The sequence below is a fragment of the Salmo trutta genome, chromosome 13 (genome assembly GCF_901001165.1).
Source record: "Salmo trutta chromosome 13, fSalTru1.1, whole genome shotgun sequence".
Taxonomy (NCBI): Eukaryota; Metazoa; Chordata; class Actinopteri; order Salmoniformes; family Salmonidae; genus Salmo; species Salmo trutta.
Genome location: NC_042969.1, coordinates 18,954,122 through 18,974,205, shown reverse-complemented (window position 1 = coordinate 18,974,205; position 20,084 = coordinate 18,954,122). Strand labels below are relative to the sequence as shown.

The 20,084-nt window shown below is 45.6% G+C and overlaps 1 protein-coding gene across 1 annotated transcript; it reads left to right on the top strand.

Moving 5' to 3' along the window:
* The first annotated feature begins 761 nt into the window (after nt 1-761).
* On the top strand, nt 762-19,053 carry LOC115205387 (uncharacterized). The gene is made up of 6 exons (XM_029771330.1): nt 762-1,044; nt 1,355-1,693; nt 2,049-2,285; nt 2,476-2,613; nt 18,477-18,576; nt 18,697-19,053. The coding sequence occupies exons 1-6, from the start codon at nt 996-998 to the stop codon at nt 18,698-18,700; spliced, it is 867 nt and encodes a 288-aa protein (XP_029627190.1). The 5' UTR covers nt 762-995; the 3' UTR covers nt 18,701-19,053.
* The last annotated feature ends 1,031 nt before the right edge of the window (nt 19,054-20,084 follow it).

The following is a 20,084-nucleotide window of genomic DNA, read 5'->3' as shown; positions in this document are numbered from 1 at the left end:
GATTTATACTTTTGATACTTCAGTATATTTTTGCAATTACTTTTACTTTGACACGTAAGTATATTTAAAAGGCAAATACTTTGACTTTTACTCAAGTTGTATTTTACTGGGTGACTTTTACTTTTATTGAGTAATTTTCTATTAAGTTATTTTACATTTACTCAAGTGTGACAATTTGGTACTTTTTCCACCACGGAGTGAACACGTGACCAGTGTGGTGTAACAGTGTTTCTCAACCTTTCTTGCACCAGAGATGGTTGTTCCTCCTTGGAGGAGTGCACTAACCATTTCCAGCTACAACATGTTATTGTGTCTAGCCAACAGCTTCAACCCAAAAGGAATCAGTTGTAGCTAGCCGAAGACACCACAGGGTCACAAACCACTATTACGGAAACATTGGACTTTGATCTGCTGGTCCTCTCTGTTTCATTTCTTATTTCTCTCACCTCTCCTCCTCTCAAATCCCTGTCTTTCTATCTCTCTCTCACTTATGGAGTGAAAGAGCCTACTAATTGTGAAGAAGAAGGTAGTGTCTTCATGTCAGTGTTGTACAGCAGTGTGTGAGAGCTGACCACTGCCCTGACACAACCAATGAGGTGTTATTTTCTAAGGCGCCAACATATCTTCTTCACACTCAAAAGTAGCATCAATTATCACATTTTTGACATCCTGTCTAAATCCATCACACAGGAGACATGTAGCCAGCCTGGCTGTTTATATAATGAAAAGTGAAACTGTGACGTGGCCCTTCTTCTTTCCTCTCAGTCAGAACCTATGATTAGGGTCAAAATTACACTTTTTCTTTTGCTTGTCACACTGGGTGAATTATTCTGAGTGGCAGGAACAACTATCTCTCATACTGTCCTTGCATTGGTTTTGTTTGTACCGTAAAACATTGCCAGGTTATGGAAATTCAGCTCTGACTAGAAAATAGAGGACTTTGTTGAAGTACCAAAGGTTCATTGATAAACTGAGACCCTGCGTTGTAAAGAGACATGGAGGCTGTTTTAGGACTGTTGGTGATCTCAGCTGGAGTGTCTCATGGTAAGAAACATCTTTATATGTGTTGGTTTTCCTCTTCTTTTATGGAAAACATTGTATCAGGAGTCTTGTATATCACGAAGCAGAAATGACGGATGATGATAGACAACATTCAGAACACTGTAGAAGACAGTTGTCTCTTTACTCATTGTCCCATGATAATGATCACTGACTTAATGATCCCTATCACATTGATGCTGTTGGTTTGGTTATACTGTTAGTTACTTATATCCTCATCTGTAAAATGATACATGACTTGACATGGGTTAGAACAGTGATCGTCACTACATTGTCTTTTCTTCTTGATCTTCAGGCTCGGAGACTTCCTGTGATGCTAGACAGAATGGATGTCAGTGTTATGGAGCTCTGGGAGGAACTGTCTATCTCCAGCTGGTGACTGATGCCACGAGATATGATGATCTCTTATTTTATAAAGACCCAACTGGTGCTAAAACAGAGATACTCAGATCGAAGAAGGACAAATGGATAACAAAAGACAGCCCCATTAAAGACAGAGTACACTTCTTTATAAACAATGGGACATTTAGATTAAATAACACAAGAAGTACAGATTCTGGTGAATATCTGCTAGAAACATTTAATTCAGCAGGGAAATCATCAGGGATCAGAGGACTACAACTGTTCATCGAAGGTAAATAACTAACTTACCAAATAATAATTGCAAATGACAACTTTGACAAGCTATTGCTCTGGCTAAACTACAAATATGTGACTACCTAATAATCAAAATAATGAGAAATGCATTTTATGTGTAACCATGGAGTCATTTTTATTTTCTTAGTCTACTGTAGTTGGTACATAGAGTCATAACCACATCCAGCAACATTAAATCATCTGTTGGTTATTTGAAATGCAGTCATTGTGTGTTATGAATCTGCTGCTCCTGTTGACTACAGTAGTTTCTGTGGCTTTCAAGAAGAATGGCTGGTGTTGTTCTAATGTGTTATGCCCTCTTACTACAGTTACATATCCTTCTTCCCCCACAGCTCCAGTGTCCAGTCCTCAGCTGTCCTCTGAGTGTCTGTCCCATGGAGAGATGAAGGTGTCCTGTTCCTCTGAGGGGGATGGTCCCCAGTACAGCTGGACTCTGGATGGACAGACACTGAACGACACTGAGACAAACACCATCACTCTGAAGAAAGGCCTGTCAGGAAATCTCACCTGTACCATCAGAAACAACATCAGCAGTGATACTGTCAGCAGGAGAATCTCACACTGTCCAGGTAATCTACTGTTTAATTTACTTTGTTAAAAAAACATAATGATCAACAATATTAATGATAATGATTATAATGATCAATGACAAATAATATCAATAAGAATTGACCTGTTTCTAAACAGCACTATCCATTTGCCAGTATTTACATGTAATTCAGATACACATGTGATTACTGTTGTTTGGATTGCCTACAGGGCTGATATATGTTAACTGCACCTTATCCAACGGGACAAAAGTATCAGAGTGGGTGAATGCCACTGGTAATACCCTGTGTGCTGAGTCTACAACAGTGGCGACTGTGACTGAGGCCCCCACCAGTAAAACCTCCACTGGTAAGGCCCCGGGGCATGACATTTTCAATGCTGTACTCTCTGTGTCATTATGTTTAGTTTATATCATGCAAAATAATACCAAATTATGTTGATAAAGATGATGATTATTATGATGATTGACATCATCGTCATCATCATCATCATAATCATGACCTCTAGGGTCGTTCCACAAATTTACTAGCTATTTGATATTTTATTTAATATAGACCACATGGAGAATTCAATATCTCAGACTTTTAATATGAATAAAGAGTTGCTAACGTGCCAAAATGCAGCATTTTGACATGTCCCTTTGTCACCCTCTGTGTAACGAATGTCGTACGGAGTAGACCAAGGCGCAGCAGGTTGAGTGCTCATCTTAACTTTCATTGAACACTTAACAAAAGAAAACGAACGCACAGTATTGCAGGCTACACACACAGCTATGCAAAAAAAAAAAAAAAATCCCACAAACGACAGGTGAAAAAGGGCTACCTAAGTATGACTCCCAATCAGCAACAACGATGTACAGCTGTTCCTGATTGAGAGCCATACCAGGCCAACACAAAGAAATATACAATATAGAAAAACCATAGAAATACAAAACATAGAACAAAACCCCAAAACCCCGACAACACAGAACAAACACACCCCTGCCACGCTCTGACCAAACTACAATGACAAATAACCCCTTATACTGGTCAGGACGTGACACTCTGTGACTTCTAGGATGATTTTAATACACTTAATCCCAAAATGTGTCCAATTGTAAAGCCTTATTTTCTTGCTTTGCCAAAGTCATTTCTGAAGATTTCTCTTTATAATATGTGATTGTGTTTAAAATGATTTTATTTAACTTTTGTTTAACTAGGCAAGTCCATTAAGAACAAATTCTTATTTACAATGATGGCCTACCAAAAGGCAAAAGGCCTTCTGCGGGGACGGGGGCCTGGGATTAAACGTTTTTAAAAATTACAATATAAATATAGGACAAAACACACATCACAAGAGAGACAACACAACACTACATGAAGAGAGACCTAAGACAACAATCTAGCAAGGCAGCAACCCATGACAACACAGCATGGTAACAACACATCATAACAACAACATGGTAGCAACACAACATGGTAGCAACACAAAACATGGTACAAACATTATTGGGCACAGACAACAGCACAAAGGGCAAAAAGGTGGAGACAATAATACATCACACAAAGCAGCAACAACTGTCAGTAAGAGTGTCCATGATTAAGTCTTTGAATGAAGAGATTGAGATAAAACTGTCCAGTTTGAGTGTTTGTTGCAGCTTGTTCCAGTCGCTAGCTGCAGCGAACTGAAAAGAGGAGCGACCCAGGGATGTGTGTGCTTTGGGGACCTTTAACAGAATGTTACTGGCAGAACAGGTGTTGTATGTGGAGGATGTGGGCTGCAGTAGATATCTCAGATAAGGGGGAGTGAGGCCTAAGAGGGTTTTATAAATAAGCATCAACCAGTGGGTCTTGAGAGGTGACCAGTTTACAGAGGAGTATAGAGTGCAGTGATGTGTCCTATAAGGAGCATTAGTGGCAAATCTGATGGCCGAATGGTAAAGAACATCTAGCCGCGGGAGAGATTAGTGATTCATTTTCAGGTTACACTACCTAAAAGGGACTAATTTCACTGAACGACCCTCTTGAAGTAGCAGCATCATAGCATTTGTCACATCAACTCAGATATGTGATTCCTTTAAATGTTTTATTGCCACCAGGGTTTCTATATGTTAACTGTATGTATTGTTATTTATCAGGGATCCCCATTAGTTGTTGCCAAGGCAGCAGCTAGTTTTCCTGGAGTCCAAACACATTAAGGAACAACAGATAAACAGCACATCATATAACATCATTACACCACTACATATCTGCAATACAAAATGTAGAATACGACCATACAACAATATTACAATGTACGTGTGTGTAGAGTGCACGTGCTAGCGTTTGTGTGCGTATGTGTTTGTCTGTACCTGTGTGTGTGTCTCTTACAGTAGCCACTATTCCATAAGGTGTATTTTCATTTTTTTAAAATCTTATTCTACCGCTTGCATCAGTTACCTGATGATGTGGAATAGAGTTCCATGTAGTCATGGCTGTACGTTGTACTGTGCACCTACCATAGTCTGTTCTGGACTTGGGGATTGTGAAGAGACCTCTGGTGGCATGTCTTGTGGGGTATGCATGGGTGTCCGAGCTGTGTTCTGTTATTTTAAAGAGCTTGTCAACACTTCTTACAAAAACAGGTAGTGATGAAGTCAATCTCTCCTCCACTTTGAGCCATGAGAGATTGACATGCATATTATTAATGTTAGCTCTCCATTGACATTTAACTTCTTATGGGCAGGTGGTAGCGTCCCACCTGGCCAACATCCGGTGAAATTGCAGAGTGCGAAAATCAAACTACAGAATGATAAATATTTAACTTTCATAAAATCACAGGTGTAATACAGCCATTGAAAACAGTGGTAGGCTGAAATATTTTGGGGGGGGATGGTTTGTCCTCGGGGTTTCGCCTGCCATATCAGTTCTGTTATACTCACAGACATAATTTTAACAGTTGTAGAAACTTTAGAGTGAAACATCCAATGGATTTGGATACTGCTTTAAAACAAATTTCTGCTGCATTAGTAAAGACGTGATACATGTTGATGATTTAATTCCTGTACTCTTTGTAACTACCCTGGCAGGCTGACTGACAACCTGAAAATGGTTGCAGGCACTAGTTACAGTTTGAAGCTTTTTCTTGAGTGGGCAACTTGATGAAAGCTAGTCAATATTGAAATCACCCAGAAAATATACCTCTCTGTTGATATCACATACATTATCAAGCCAGATGGCAAGATGGTGCCGACAGACATGGCTGCTCTGCTTCTAGCTCCTAAGCAACTCTGCAGTATTTTGTTTTTTTGTGTGCTATTTCTTACATTATTAGCCCAGAATGTTTTTTGTGTCATTTCATACAGCCGGAAAAAACTTTTGCATATCAGAGATGTGGTAAATCACCAGCATTATGATCAGGAATTTCCCAAATTGGATCCTTTATTCGTACCCCCAGGGCAATTGAACTTATCCCAGAGGCTGCTCCAAGACGCCGCCGGCAGAAAAGAGGTATTCGGAGTGGACTTCTAGTCCGACTCAGGAGGCTTGCAAACCATCCCCTGCTTCCGAGTATTTTACCTGCTAATGTTCTTTCTCTGGACAATAAAGTAGACGAGCTCAGGGCGAGGATCTCCTTTCAGAGAGACATCAGGGACCATAACATACTCTGTTTCACGGAATCATTGCTCTCTCTGAATAGGATATACTGTCCCCGTCCATACAGCCTGCTGGGTTCAGTATATTGCGCATACAGGAAAATAGAACTCTCCGGGAAGAAGAAATGCGGTGGTGTATGTTTCATGATTTACTACTCATGGTGTGATTCTGATGACGTACAAAAAGTTGTTTTGTTCACCCGACCTAGTGTAACAGTGTAGGTTCCGTCCCTCTCTTCGCCCCAACCTGGGCTCGAACCAGGGACCCTTGCACACATCAACAACTGACACCCACAAAGCATCGTTACCAATCGCGCCACAAAAGCTGCGGCCCTTGCAATGCAAGGGGAAACCCTACTTCAAGTCTCAGAGCGAGTGACGTCACTGATTGAAATGCTATTAGCGCGCACCACCGCTAACTAACTAGCCAATTCACATCGGTTACACTAGTATACCTCACAATAAAATGCAGACCGTATTACCTTCCAAGAAAATTATCTTCGGTTATAGTCACAGCCGTGTATATTCCCCTTCAAGCCGATACCATGACGACCCTCAAGGATACTGGACTTTGTGCAAACAGGAAACCACATGTTCTGAGGCCGCATTTATTGTAGCTGGGGATTTTAATTATGCAAATTTGAGGAAAATGCAACCGAAGTTCTATCAACACATTGACTGTAGCACTTTCGCTGTGGCTGGCTCAGTTGGTAGAGCATGGTGTTTGCAACGCCAGGGTTGTGGGTTCGATTCCCACGGGGGACCAGTACGGGGAAAAAAAGTATGAAATGTATGCATTCACTACTGTAAGTCGTTCTGGATAAGAGCGTCTGCTAAATGACTAAAATGTAAAACGCTCAACCACGGTTATTCCCCCTTATGGGATGCCTACAAGGCCCCCCTTAAACAGATCACAACTCCATTTTGCTCCTCCCTTCCTATAGGCAGAAAATCAAAAAGGAAGTACCCGTGCTAAGGTCTACTCAAGCTGGTCTGACCAATCGGAATCCATGCTTGTTTTGATCACGCGGACTGGGATATGTTCCGGATAGGCTCTGAGAATAACATCGACGAACAACTTAAGTCGGAAGTTTACATACACTTAGGTCAAAGTCATTAAAACTTGTTTTTCAACCACTCCACAAATTTCTTGTTAACAAACTATAGTTTTGGCAAGTCGGTTAGGACATCTACTTTGTGCATGACACAAGTAATTTTCCAACAATTGTTTACAGACAGATTATTTCACTTATAATTCACTGTATCACAATTCCAGTGGGTCAGAAGTTTACATACACTAAGTTGACTGTGCCTGTAAACAGCTTGGAAAATTCTGGAGTGGTACTGGAGTGGTGGTATATACAGGTCAGTACCTTATTCAATGTGCAGGGGTACTAGAGTGGTGGTATATACAGGTCAGTGCCAGTACCTTATTCAATGTGCAGGGGTACTGGAGTGGTTGTATATACAGGTCAGTACCTTATTCAATGTGCAGGGGTACTGGAGTGGTTGTATAGACAGGCCAGTGCCAGTACCTTATTCAATGTGCAGGGGTACTAGAGTGGTTGTATATACAGGTCAGTGCCAGTACCTTATTCAATGTGCAGGGGTACTGGAGTGGTTGAGATGGGTTTACACATAAAAGGGACTGGTAGTAGGATATACATGTAAAAAGGGCTGAAAAGTGACTGTTAGTAGCAATTGCTTGCCCCGCCCACCCGAGGATCTGTCTTTTTCAGCCAACTATATGTGTTAGGGTGAAAAATCACTTAAATATCACTGCACTGATTGCTTTCATTTTATTCCTCCAGAAAATGATGTCATGGCTTTAGAAGCTTCTGATAGGCTAATTGACATCATTTGAGTGAATTTGAGGTGTACCTGTGCATGTATTTCAAGGCCTACCTTCAAACTAAGTGCTTCTTTGCTTGACATCATGGGAAAATCTAAAGAAATCAGCCAAGAACTCAGAAAAAAAATTGTTCATCCTTGGGAGCAATTTCCCAATGCCTGAAGGTACCACGTTCATCTTTACAAACAATAGTACGCAAGTATAAACACCATGGGACCACGCAGCCGTCATACCGCTCAGGAAGGAGACATAACCTGAAAGGCCGCTCAGCAAGGAAGAAGCCACTGCTCCAAAACCGCCATAAATAAGCAAGACTATGGTTTGCAACTGCACATAGGGACAAAGATTGTACTTTTTGGAGAAATATCCTCTGGTCTGATGAAACAAAAATATAACTTTTTGGCCATAATGACCATCGTTATGTTTGGAGGAAAAAGGGGGAGGCTTGCAAGCCGAAGAACACCATCCCAACCGTGAAGCACGGGGGTGGCAGCATCATGTTGTGGGGGTGCTTTGCTGCAGGAGGGACTGGTGCACTTCAGAAAATAGATGGCATCATGAGGGAGGAAAATTATGTAGATATATTGAAGCAACATCTCAAGATATCAGTCAGGAAGTTAAAGCTTGGTCGCAAATGGGTCTTCCAAATGGACAATGACCCCAAGCATACTTCCAAAGTTGTGGCAAAATTGCTTAAGAACAAAAAAGTCAAGGTATTGGAGTGGCCATCACAAAGCCCTGACCTCAATTCTATAGAAAATGTGTGGGCAGAACTGAAAAATCATGTGCAAGCAAGGAGGCCTACAAATCTGACTCAGTTACACCAGCTCTGTCAAGAGGAATGGGCCAAAATTCACCCAACAGTTTGTGGGAAGCTTGTGGAAGGCTACCCAAAACATTTGACCCATAAAAAAACAATTTAAAGGCAATGCTACCAATTACTAATTGAGAGTATGTCAACTTCTGACCCACTGGGAATGTGATAAAAGAAATAAAAGCTGAAATAAATAATTCTCTCTACTATTATTCTGACATTTCACATTCTTAAAATAAAGTGGTGATCCTAACTGACCTAAGACAGGGAATTTTTACTAGGAGTAAATGTTGGTAATTGTGAAAAACTGAGTTTAAATGTATTTGGCTAAGGTGTATGTAAACCTCCGATTTCAACTGTATACACGGACACGGTGACGGACTTCATCAGGAAGTGTATAGGTGATTTTGTTACAACTGTGACTATTTAAACCTACCCAAACCAAAAACCTTGGATAGATGGCAGCATCGGTTGAAAACTGAAAGCCCGAACCACTGCATTTAACCATTTCAAGGTGATTGGGAATATGGTTGAATGCCAGCAGTGTAGTTATTCCCTCCGTAAAGTAATCAAAAGGGCAAACATCAGTACAGGGGATGCCGGCTCCTCCTTGGAGCATGCGCAGACCAGCTGGCTGGAGTATTTACAGACATATTCACGCCCCTATCCACATCGACGGGACCACAGTGGAGAAGGTGAAAGGCTTGAAGTTCCTCGGCGTACACATCACTGACAATCTGAAATGGTCCACCCACACAGACAGTGTGGTTAAGAGGGCACAACAGTAAAAAACAGGTGCATCAAGAGAGAGACTGAAAATCAGCTTCTATCTCAAGGCCATCAGACTGTTAAATAGCCATCACTAGCCGACTACCACCCCGTTGCTCAACTGAATATATGTATATACTCTATTCTACTGTATTTTAGTCAATGCCACTCCGACATTGCTCGTCCTAATATTTATATATTTCTTAATTCCATTCTTTTACTTTTAGATGTGTGTATTGTTAGATACTACAGCACTGTTGGCACTAGGAACACAAGCATTTCACTAAACCCGCAATAACATCTGCTAAATATGTGTATGTGACTAATAGAATTTGATTTGATTTGATTTCACACATATTATCTAGATAGTGACTGTTAGGACTTGGTGGTCAATAGCAGCTTCCCATAAGAATGGAATTTAGGTTAGGCAAATGAACCTGTAGCCATATTACTTCCACAGTATTTAATATGAGATAGTCTCAATGCTTTAAAGGAATGTGGTTCTGAATATAGACTGTAACACCACCCCCATTGGTATTTTTGTCTATTCTGTAGAGTTTCTCCCATTCATTTCTGCAGATCCTCTCAAGCTCTGTCAGGTTGGATGGGGAGCATCGCTGCAGAACTATTTTGAGGTCTCTCTAGAGATGTTCGATCGGTTTCAAGTCTGGGCTCTGCCTGGGCCACTCAAAGATTTTCAGAGACTTGTCCTGAAGCCACTCCTGCGTTGTCTTGGCTGTGTGCTTAGGGCTGTTGTCCTGTTAGAAGGTGAACCTTCACCCCAGTCTGAGGACCTGAGCGCTCTGGAGCAGGTTTTCACCAAGGATCTCTCTGTACTTTCCTTCGATCCCAACTAGCCTCCCAGTCCCTGCCGCTGAAAAACATCCCCACAGCATGATGCTACCACCACCATGCTTCACCATAGGGACAGTGGCAGGTTTCATCCAGACATGACACATGGCATTCAGGCCAAAGAGTAGAATCTTTGTTTCATCAGACCAGAAAATCTTGTTTCTCATGGTCTGAAAGTCTTTAGGTGCCTTTTGGCAAACTCCAAGCAGGCTGTCATGTGCCTTTTACTGAGGAGTGGCTTCCGTCTGGCCACTCTACCATAAAGGCCTTATTGGTGAAATGCTGCAGAGATGGTTGTCCTTCTGTAAAGTTCTCCCATCTCCACAGAGAAACACTGGAGCTCTTTCAGTGACAATTGGGTTCTTGGTCACCTCTCTGACCAACGCTCTACTCCCCCCGATTGATCAGTTTGGCCGGGTTGCCAGCTCTAGGAAGACCTTCAATGCTGCAGAAATGTTTTGGTACCCTTCCCCAGATCTGTGCCTCAACACAATACTGTCTCAGAGCTCTACGGACAATTCCTTCGACCTCATGGTTTGGTTTTTGCTCTGACATGCACTGTCAACTGTGGGACCTTACAGTGGGGGAAAAAAGTATTTGATCCCCTGCTGATTTTGTACGTTTGCCCACTGACAAAGAAAGGATCAGTCTATAATTTTAATGGTAGTGTTACGGCTTGGTGATCGTGAAGGAGGAATGAGGCGCAGGAAGCAGCGAACACAGGGTAGTGGTGTTTTTAATATATACACTCACACAAAAACAAATGTTCCCACACACAGGGGAGAAAATACATACGGCGTCAAACAACGTCGACACGAACATAAGCCGTCTGTCAAAGAAACAATCATTAATCCCGCACGGACAGGAGCGGGCCAGCTAAACTAAATAGCCCCTCTAATGGCTAATTGACCACAGGTGTCACAAAATAAAAAAAGGGAAAAGCAAAAGGGAATCGGTGGCAGCTAATAGGCCGGTGACGACGACCGCCGAGCGCCACTCGAGCAGGAGGGGGCGCCACCGTCGGTGGGAATCGTGACAGTACCCCCCTCCTGACGCGCGGCTCCCGCAGCGCGCCGACACCGGCCTCGAGGTTGACCCGGAGGGCGAGGCGCAGGGCGATCCGGACGGAGGTGGTGGAACTCCCTCAACATAGATGGGTCCAGGACGTCCGCCGCCGGCACCCAGCACCTCTTCTCCGGGCCGTACCCCTCCCAGTCAACGAGGTACTGTAGGCCCCTCGCCCGGCGTCTCGAGTCCAGTATGGCCCGTATGCTGTACGCCGGGGACCCCCCGATGTCCAGAGGGGGCGGAGGGACCTCCGGCACCTCATCTTCGTAAAGGGGACCAGCTACCACCGGCCTGAGGAGAGACACATGAAACGAGGGGTTAATACGGTAATAGGAAGGGAGTTGCAACCGATAACACACCTCGTTTATCCTCCTCAGGACTTTGAAGGGCCCCACACACTGCGGCCCCAGCTTCCGGCAGGGCACGCGGAGGGGCAGGTTCCGGGTCGAGAGCCAGACCCTGTCTCCCGGTGCGAACACGGGCGCCTCACTGCGGTGGCGCTCAGCACTCCTCTTCTGCCGCGCACTGGCCTCCTTTAGTGAGTCCTGGACGGCTCTCCAGGTCTCCTTGGAGTGCTGGACCCAGTCCTCCACCGCAGGAGCCTCGGTCTGACTCCGGTGCCATGGGGCCAGGACCGGCTGGTAACCTAACACACACTGAAAGGGTGATATGTTAGTAGAGGAGTGGCGAAGTGAGTTCTGGGCTAACTCAGCCCAGGGAATATACCTCGCCCACTTCCCTGGCCGGTCCTGGCAATACGACCTCAGGAACCTGCCCACCTCCTGGTTCACCCTCTCCGCCTGCCCATTGCTCTCGGGGTGATAACCGGAGGTCAAACTGACCGAGACCCCCAGCCTCTCCATAAACGCTTTCCAGACCCTGGATGTGAACTGGGAACCTCGATCAGAGACAATGTCCTCCGGCACCCCGTAGTGCCGGAAGACGTGGGTAAATAGGGCCTCCGCAGTCTGCAGGGCCGTAGGGAGACCGGGCAATGGGAGGAGACGGCAGGACTTAGAGAACCGATCCACAACCACCAGAATCGCCGTGTTCCCCTGAGAGGGGGGAAGATCTGTCAGGAAGTCGATGGACAGGTGCGACCATGGTCATTGTGGAACGGGGAGGGGCTGTAACTTCCCTCTTGGTAGATGCCTAGGAGCCTTACTCTGGGCACACACCGAACAGGAACAGACATAGGACCTCACGTCCTTAGCTAAGGTGGGTCACCAGTACTTCCCCCATAGACTCCGCACTGTCCTCGCCTCACCAGGATGACCCGCAGTGGGTAGCGTGTGCGCCCACCGAATCAAACGATCACGAACACCGAGCGGCACATACATGCGCCCCAAGGGCACCTGCGCAGGTGCAGGTTCTAACACCAATGCCCGCTCGATGTCCGCGTCCACCTCCCATACCACAGGTGCCACCAGCCTAGACGCTGGAATGATGGGAGTTGGATCGATGGGCCGGTCCTCCGTGTCATAGAGACGGGACAGCGCGTCGGCCCTAGTATTCAGGGAACCCGGTCTATAGGAGATGGTAAACCTAAACCGGGCGAAGAACATGGCCCACCTCGCCTGACGTGGATTCAGTCTCCTCGCTGCCCGGATGTACTCCAGGTTTCGGTGGTGGGTCCAGATGAGAAAGGGGTGTTTAGCCCCCTCAAGCCAGTGCCGCCACACCCTCAGAGCTTTGACCACTGCTAGCAACTCCCTGTCCCCCACATCGTAGTTACGCTCCGCCGAACTGAGTTTCTTCGAAAAGAAAGCGCAGGGGCGGAGTTTCAATGGCACACCCGAGCGCTGTGATAGCACGGCACCCACCCCAGCCTCGGACGCGTCCACCTCCACTACGAACGCTAAAGACGGGTCCGGGTGCGCCAACACGGGTGCGTCGGTGAACAGCGTCTTCAACTTCTTGAAGGCTCCGTCCGCCTCCGTCGACCATCGCAAACGCACCGGCCCCCCCTTCAGCAGTGAGGTAATGGGAGCCGCTACCTGGCCAAAACCCCGGATAAACCTCCGGTAGTAATTGGCAAAGCCTAAAAACCGCTGCACCTCCTTCACCGTGGTTGGAGTCAGCCAATTACGCACGGCCTTAACGCGGTCACACTCTATCACCACCCCCGTGGTGGAAATGCGATAACCCAGAAAGGAGACGGCTCATTTGGAAAACTCACACTTCTCAGCCTTAACGTATAGGTCATGCTCCAGCAGTCTACCAAGCACCTTGCGCACCAGGGACACATGCGCGGAGCGGGTGGCGGAATATATCAGAATGTCATCGATATAGACTATCACGCCCTGCCCGTGCAGGTCCCTGAGAATCTCGTCAACAAAGGATTGAAAGACGGCTGGAGCATTTTTCAACCCATACGGCATGACGAGGTACTCATAATGGCCTGATGTGGTACTAAAGGCGGTTTTCCACTCGTCTCCCTTCTTGATACGCACCAGATTATACGCGCTCCTGAGATCCAGTTTTGTGAAGAACTGTGCTCCGTGAAATGATTCCACCGCCGTAGCAATGAGAGGTAGTGGGTAACTAAACCCCACCGTAATAGCGTTTAGACCTCGGTAATCAATGCACGGACGCAGACCTCCCTCCTTTTTCTTCACAAAAAAGAAACTCGAGGAAGCGGGTGAGATGGAGGGCCGAATGTACCCCTGTCCCAGGGATTCCGCGACATATGTCTCCATAGCCGCAGTCTCCTCCTGTGACAAGGGGTACACGTGACTCCTGGGAAGCGCAGCGTCAACCTGGAGATCTATCGCACAATCCCCCTGTCTATGAGGTGGTAATTTAGTCGCCCTCTTTTTACAAAAAGCGATCGCCAAATCGGCGTATTCAGGGGGAATGCGCACGGTGGACACCTGGTCTGGACTCTCCACCGACGTGGCACCTATGGAAACTCCTAGACACCTACCTGAACACTCCTCTGACCACCCCTGGAGAACCCCCTGTTTCCACAAAATACGGGGATTGTGACCAGCCAGCCAGGGGACCCCCAGCACCACCGGAAACGCAGGCGAATCAATAAGGAAAAAACTAATGCGTTCCTTATGATTCCCCTGCGTTACCATGTCCAGTGGCACCGTAGACTCCCTGACTAACCCTGACCCTAATGGCCGGCTATCTAGGGAGTGCACAGGGAAAGGGGAATCTATCGGCACCCGCGGAATGCCCAGCTTAATGGCAAGTCCACGGTCTATAAAATTCCCAGCTGCGCCTGAATCGACTAGCGCCCTATGCTGGGAAGAGGGAAAAAATGTAGTAAACAAAACATGTAAAAACACGTGACCAACAGGGGGTTCTGGGTGAATCTGGTGCTGACTCACCTGAGGTGACCGAGAAGTGTTCTGCCTGCCATCTCGACTCCCAGACTGGCTCCTCCAGCACCGGTCGGCCGTGTGTCCTCTCCGACCACAGCTGGTGCAGGAGGAGCCACTTCCTCCTGTGCCCCTTTGCACGGCCCCCCCACCTCCATAGGGGTAGGGGCGGGGGTGCACGGGGGTGGAACGGGCAGGACCCTCTCCGAACGCCCGCGGGCAGCCAGCAAATTGTCCAGTCGTATGGACATATCTATGAGCTCGTCCAGGGACAGAGCTGTGTCCCGACAGGCCAGCTCCCTGCGGACGTCCGCCCGGAGACTGCAGCGGTAGTGGTCTATGAGGGCCCTGTCGTTCCACTCCGCCCCAGCAGCCAAGGTCCTGAACTCCAGCGCGAAGTCCTGGGCACTCCTCGTCTCCTGCCTGAGGTGGAACAGCCGTTCACCCGCCGCTCTTCCTTCCGGAGGGTGGTCGAACACGGCCCGAAAGCGGCGGGTGAACTCTGGGTAGTGGTCCCTCGCCGAGTCTGGACCGTTCCAGACCGCATTAGCCCACTCCAGAGCTCGGCCCGTCAGGCAGGAAACGAGGGCACTCACGCTCTCCTCCCCCGTGGGAGCAGGTCTGATGGTGGCCAGGTACAGCTCAAGCTGGAGCAAAAATCCCTGGCACCCAGCCGCCGCCCCATTGTACTCCCTCGGGAGCGCCAAACGAAGCGCGCCAGAGCCAGACGTCATGGGGGGCGAAGATGGCTGTATCGGGGGAGGTGGAGGTGGAGAGAGGATACCACTTCTCTCCCATCGGTCCATCCTCTCCATCATCTGGTCCATTGCCGATCCGATGCGATGGAGGACTGTCGTGTGGTGGAGTACGCGTTCCTCCATCGAGGGCAGAGGAGTGGCCGCTGCTCCCGCTGATTCCATGCCTTTTACCTCGGTGCGGGATTCTGTTACGGCTTGGTGATCGTGGAGGAGGAATGAGGCGCAGGAAGCAGCGAACACAGGGTAGTGGTGTTTTTAATATATACACTCACACAAAAACAAATGTTCCCACACACAGGGGAGAAAATACATACGGCGTCAAACAACGTCGACACGAACATAAGCCGTCTGTCAAAGAAACAATCATTAATCCCGCACGAACAGGAGCGGGCCAGCTAAACTAAATAGCCCCTCTAATGGCTAATTGACCACAGGTGTCACAAAATAAAAAAAGGGAAAAGCAAAAGGGAATCGGTGGCAGCTAATAGGCCGGTGACGACGACCGCCGAGCGCCACCCGAGCAGGAGGGGGCGCCACCGTCGGTGAGAATCGTGACAGGTAGGTTTATTTGAACAGTGAGATACAGAATAACAACAAAAATATCCAGAAAAACGCATGTCAGAAATGTTATAAATTGATTTGCATTTTAATGAGGGAAATAAGTATTTGACCCCCTCTCAATCAGAAAGATTTCTGGCTCCCAGGTGTCTTTTATACAGCTAACGAGCTGAGATTAGGAGCACACTCTTAAAGGGAGTGCTCCTAACCGCAGCTTGTTACTTGTAAAAAAGACACCTGTCCACAGAAACAATCAATCAATCAGATTCCAAATTCTCCACCATGGCCAAGACCAAAGAGCTCTCCAAGGATGTCAGGGACAAGATTGTAGACCTACACAAGGCTGGAATGGGCTACAAGACCATCGCTAAGCAGCTTGGTGAGAAGGTAACAACATTTGGTGCAATTTTTCGCAAATGGAAGAAACACAAAAGAACTGTCAATATCCCTCGGCCTGGGGCTCCATGCAAGATCTCACCTCGTGGAGTTGCAATGATCATGAGAACAGTGAGGAATCAGCCCAGAACTACAAGGGAGGATCTTGTCAATGACCTCAAGGCAGCTGGGACCATTGTCAAAAAGAAAACAATTGGTAACACACTACACCATGAAGGACTGAAATCCTGCAGCGCCCGCAAGGTCCCCCTGCTCAAGAATACATTTACATGCCCATCTGAAGTTTGCCAATGAACATCTGAATGACTCAGAGGACAACTGGTGAAAGTGTTGTGGTCAGATGAGACCAAAATGGAGCTCTTTGACATCAACTCAACTCGCCGTGTTTGGAGGAGGAGGAATGCTGCCTATGACCCCAAGAACACCATCTCCACCGTCAAACATGGAGGTGGAAACATTATGCTTTGGGGGTGTTTTTCTGCTAAGGGGACAGGACAACTCCACCGCATCAAAGGGACGATGGACGGGGCCATGTACCGTCAAATCTTGGGTGAGAACCTCCTTCCCTCAGCCAGGGCATTGAAAATGGGTTGTGGATGGGTATTCCAGCCTGACAATGACCCAAAACACACGGCCAAGGCAACAAAGGAGTGGCTCAAGAAGAAGCACATTAAGGTCCTGGAGTGGCCTAGCCAGTCTCCAGACCTTAATCCCATAGAAAATCTGTGGAGGGAGCTGAAGGTTTGAGTTGCCAAACGTCAGCCTCGAAACCTTAATGACTTGGAGAAGATCTGCAAAGAGGAGTGGGACATAATCCCTCCTGAGATGTGTGCAAACCTGGTGGACAACTACAAGAATCGTCTGACCTCTGTGATTGCCAACAAGGGTTTTGCCACCAAGTACTAAGTCATGTTTTGCAGAGGGGTTAAATACTTATTTCTCTCATTAAAATGCAAATCATTTCATAACATTTTTGACATGCGTTTTTCTGGATTTTTTTGTTGTTATTCTGTCTCTCACTGTTCAAATAAACCTACTATTAAAATGATAGACTGATCATTTATTTGTAAGTGGGCAAACGTACAAAATCAGCAGGGGATCAAATACTTTTTACCCCCACTGTATATAGACTGGTCTGTGAATTTCCAAATCATGTCCAATCAATTTAATTTACCATAGATGGACTCTCATCAAGTTGTGGAAACATCTCAAGGACGATCAATGGAAACAGGATACAACTGAGCCCAATTTCAAGTCTCATAGGGGTCTGAATACTTGTGTATTTTTGGTCTGCAGTCCTCTGCATGCAAACAGTTGCTACATTGAAAGTCTGGGCGGTGAACATTGTCCCAGAATAAAGCAAAATAAACAAAGCTCCTGCACCATTGAAAATGTTCAATAATGACCTCCATCTGAGAAATACGGCCAGCTAGACTAGCTAGGCTTCTGTGTATCTCTCCTTACAGGATGAAGAAATAAACAACAATAGCTCGCAAAAATGGCTAAATCTGAAAAGCAGAAATATATTTCCTCCTTTAAATCCACACGAAAGCAGTGTCTTTGCACATACTGTTGTTCACAGCATCGGCTAACGTTGGAAGCCATACAACGCAGTTCCAGCCAGGTCAGGTAGCAGGGAAAAGGTAACAGACACAGTTAGTGTGGGAAACCTCTGAGGTCCCAGACACAAGGGTTGGGACACCTTGCTAGCTTGATACTGATAGCTACCAGCTAGGCTATTAGCTAGCTACGGTAAACAACTTCAGGCGTATTTGTCTGGCAGGATCCCAGGACAGATAGTAGCTGTCACAGCAACTGAGGCTAACCACAATGCAGGATCCAAATTAAAAAGTATGTAAATAAAACTTTGCAAGGAAACACTGTCGCAACTTTCAAAGACAATAAATTGAGGAGACAAAGATTTCAGGGTGGGTGATTGAGGCTAATAATACCCTACAACAGTGGCCCCCACAACTGTGATAGAGGCAACCACTGGTAAGAGGCATGAAACCTTAGTTTCATCAACACGTCCCAGCCACAATTAATTATTTTACTGCGGTTTCCCTTTATCAGAACATTCAGCTCCTCATGGGCTGGTAGGTTTTATGTTGAAAGCAGATCTTACTGCAGTACATTTTTATGGATTTGATTAATTAGCTGATTCGTTAATGTAGGTGTTATACCTCTCCCTTCTGTCCCCCAGGACCATGGTTCAATGTGTTGGTTTATTTCCAACTTGTTGAAGTCTTCATTTTGCTGACAATCTGTCTGGGATCATACTGGTTTTACAAGAAGAAAACAAGGTCAGTAATGCATCATTGTACCTTTGTTTAATGTATTTTGTTTGATTAGTAAAATTGTATTATTATTATTAATTCTCTCTCTCGCTCACTCTCGCTCACTCTCTTTTTCTCTCTCTCCAGATGATGCTGAGTAAGCAGAGTGTTTGCAGTCTCTCAGGTGGATCACGGTGGGACTCTAAGAGGGGTGTTGATGTCATGAAAGTTGCCATGGGGACCACGACTAATGACTAACGATGATGTTATACTGCTTATTACTGTTTTAATTTTAATAAAGCTCAAACTCAAAACACAGTCATGTATTTAGTTCTTTTGACATACATTTTCATAGTTTCATAATGTTTCTTAAGACCTGCCCTTAACAAAGTAATAATGAATGATCTATGTGATGGTGTTTATTTAATGAATTTTAACATTTGAATTGTAGTGTTTTAGTGGTTTTTCATTTGTACATACAGTTATATAAACTAATGAAAATGCTATTGTGTTTTTGAAAATACATTTTCTTTCGTATTCAAATGTGACCTAAGACCTTCACAAACACATTTTTATTTTGCGATAGCAAATATGTAGAGTTCAAAAGGTACTTGCACTCAAAACCATGAAAAGGAATAACCAAAGGAGATACAAAAATAATGCACTTAATTCAATCAATGCTCAAAAGAATAGAAAAGGGTGCTAGAAAACAAAAACAGAGGATATGTTTTGACCTCATGCTTTCATTAGTTAAAATAGACAAACTACGATCACGTATATCCACCAACCCGACTGTCACGTTGTTTAATGATAGGAGACAGGCGCAGGAATACGAAATAGGGTTTTCTATTTCTCCATCCAAAATAGCGTACGTCATGAACATGACGAGGACGAAGCCCAAAACAAACACGTGTATATATATAACACAGGGCTGTAACCCAAACAAAGAGTGAGGTGTAATCCTCTAATAAATACACTGGACGAGACCTGTAATAACAATACACTGGACGAGACCTGTAATAACAATACACAGGACGAGACCTGTAATAACAATACACAGGACGAGACCTGTAATAACAATACACAGGACGAGACCTGTAATAACAAGCGCACACTAACACGGTAACACGCAATCCGATACAACAGAGCACAGGTACTCACAAAACCAGCGGACATGGAACAATAATCAGCAAGGACAATGGGGAACAGAGGGCACATATATACACATATTAATCAGGGAGAAGGGGAACCTGGTGTGCGTAATGAGACAAGACAGTCCAGGGTTGTGGGTAATCGTCCAGTTCAGTGATGACCTAGACCTCCGGAGCTGGTGAACGGAATGAGCAGCAGTACCGGGGGAATCCGTGACAGGGACATTAAAAACTATAAAATCATATGTTTCATCAAGTCGTGGCTGAACAACGACATAAATAACATACAGCTGGCGCGTTTTAAGCTTTTTCGACAGGATAGAACAGCCGTCTCTGGTAAGACAAGGGGTGGCAGTCTATGTAAATTTGTAAACAACAGCTGGT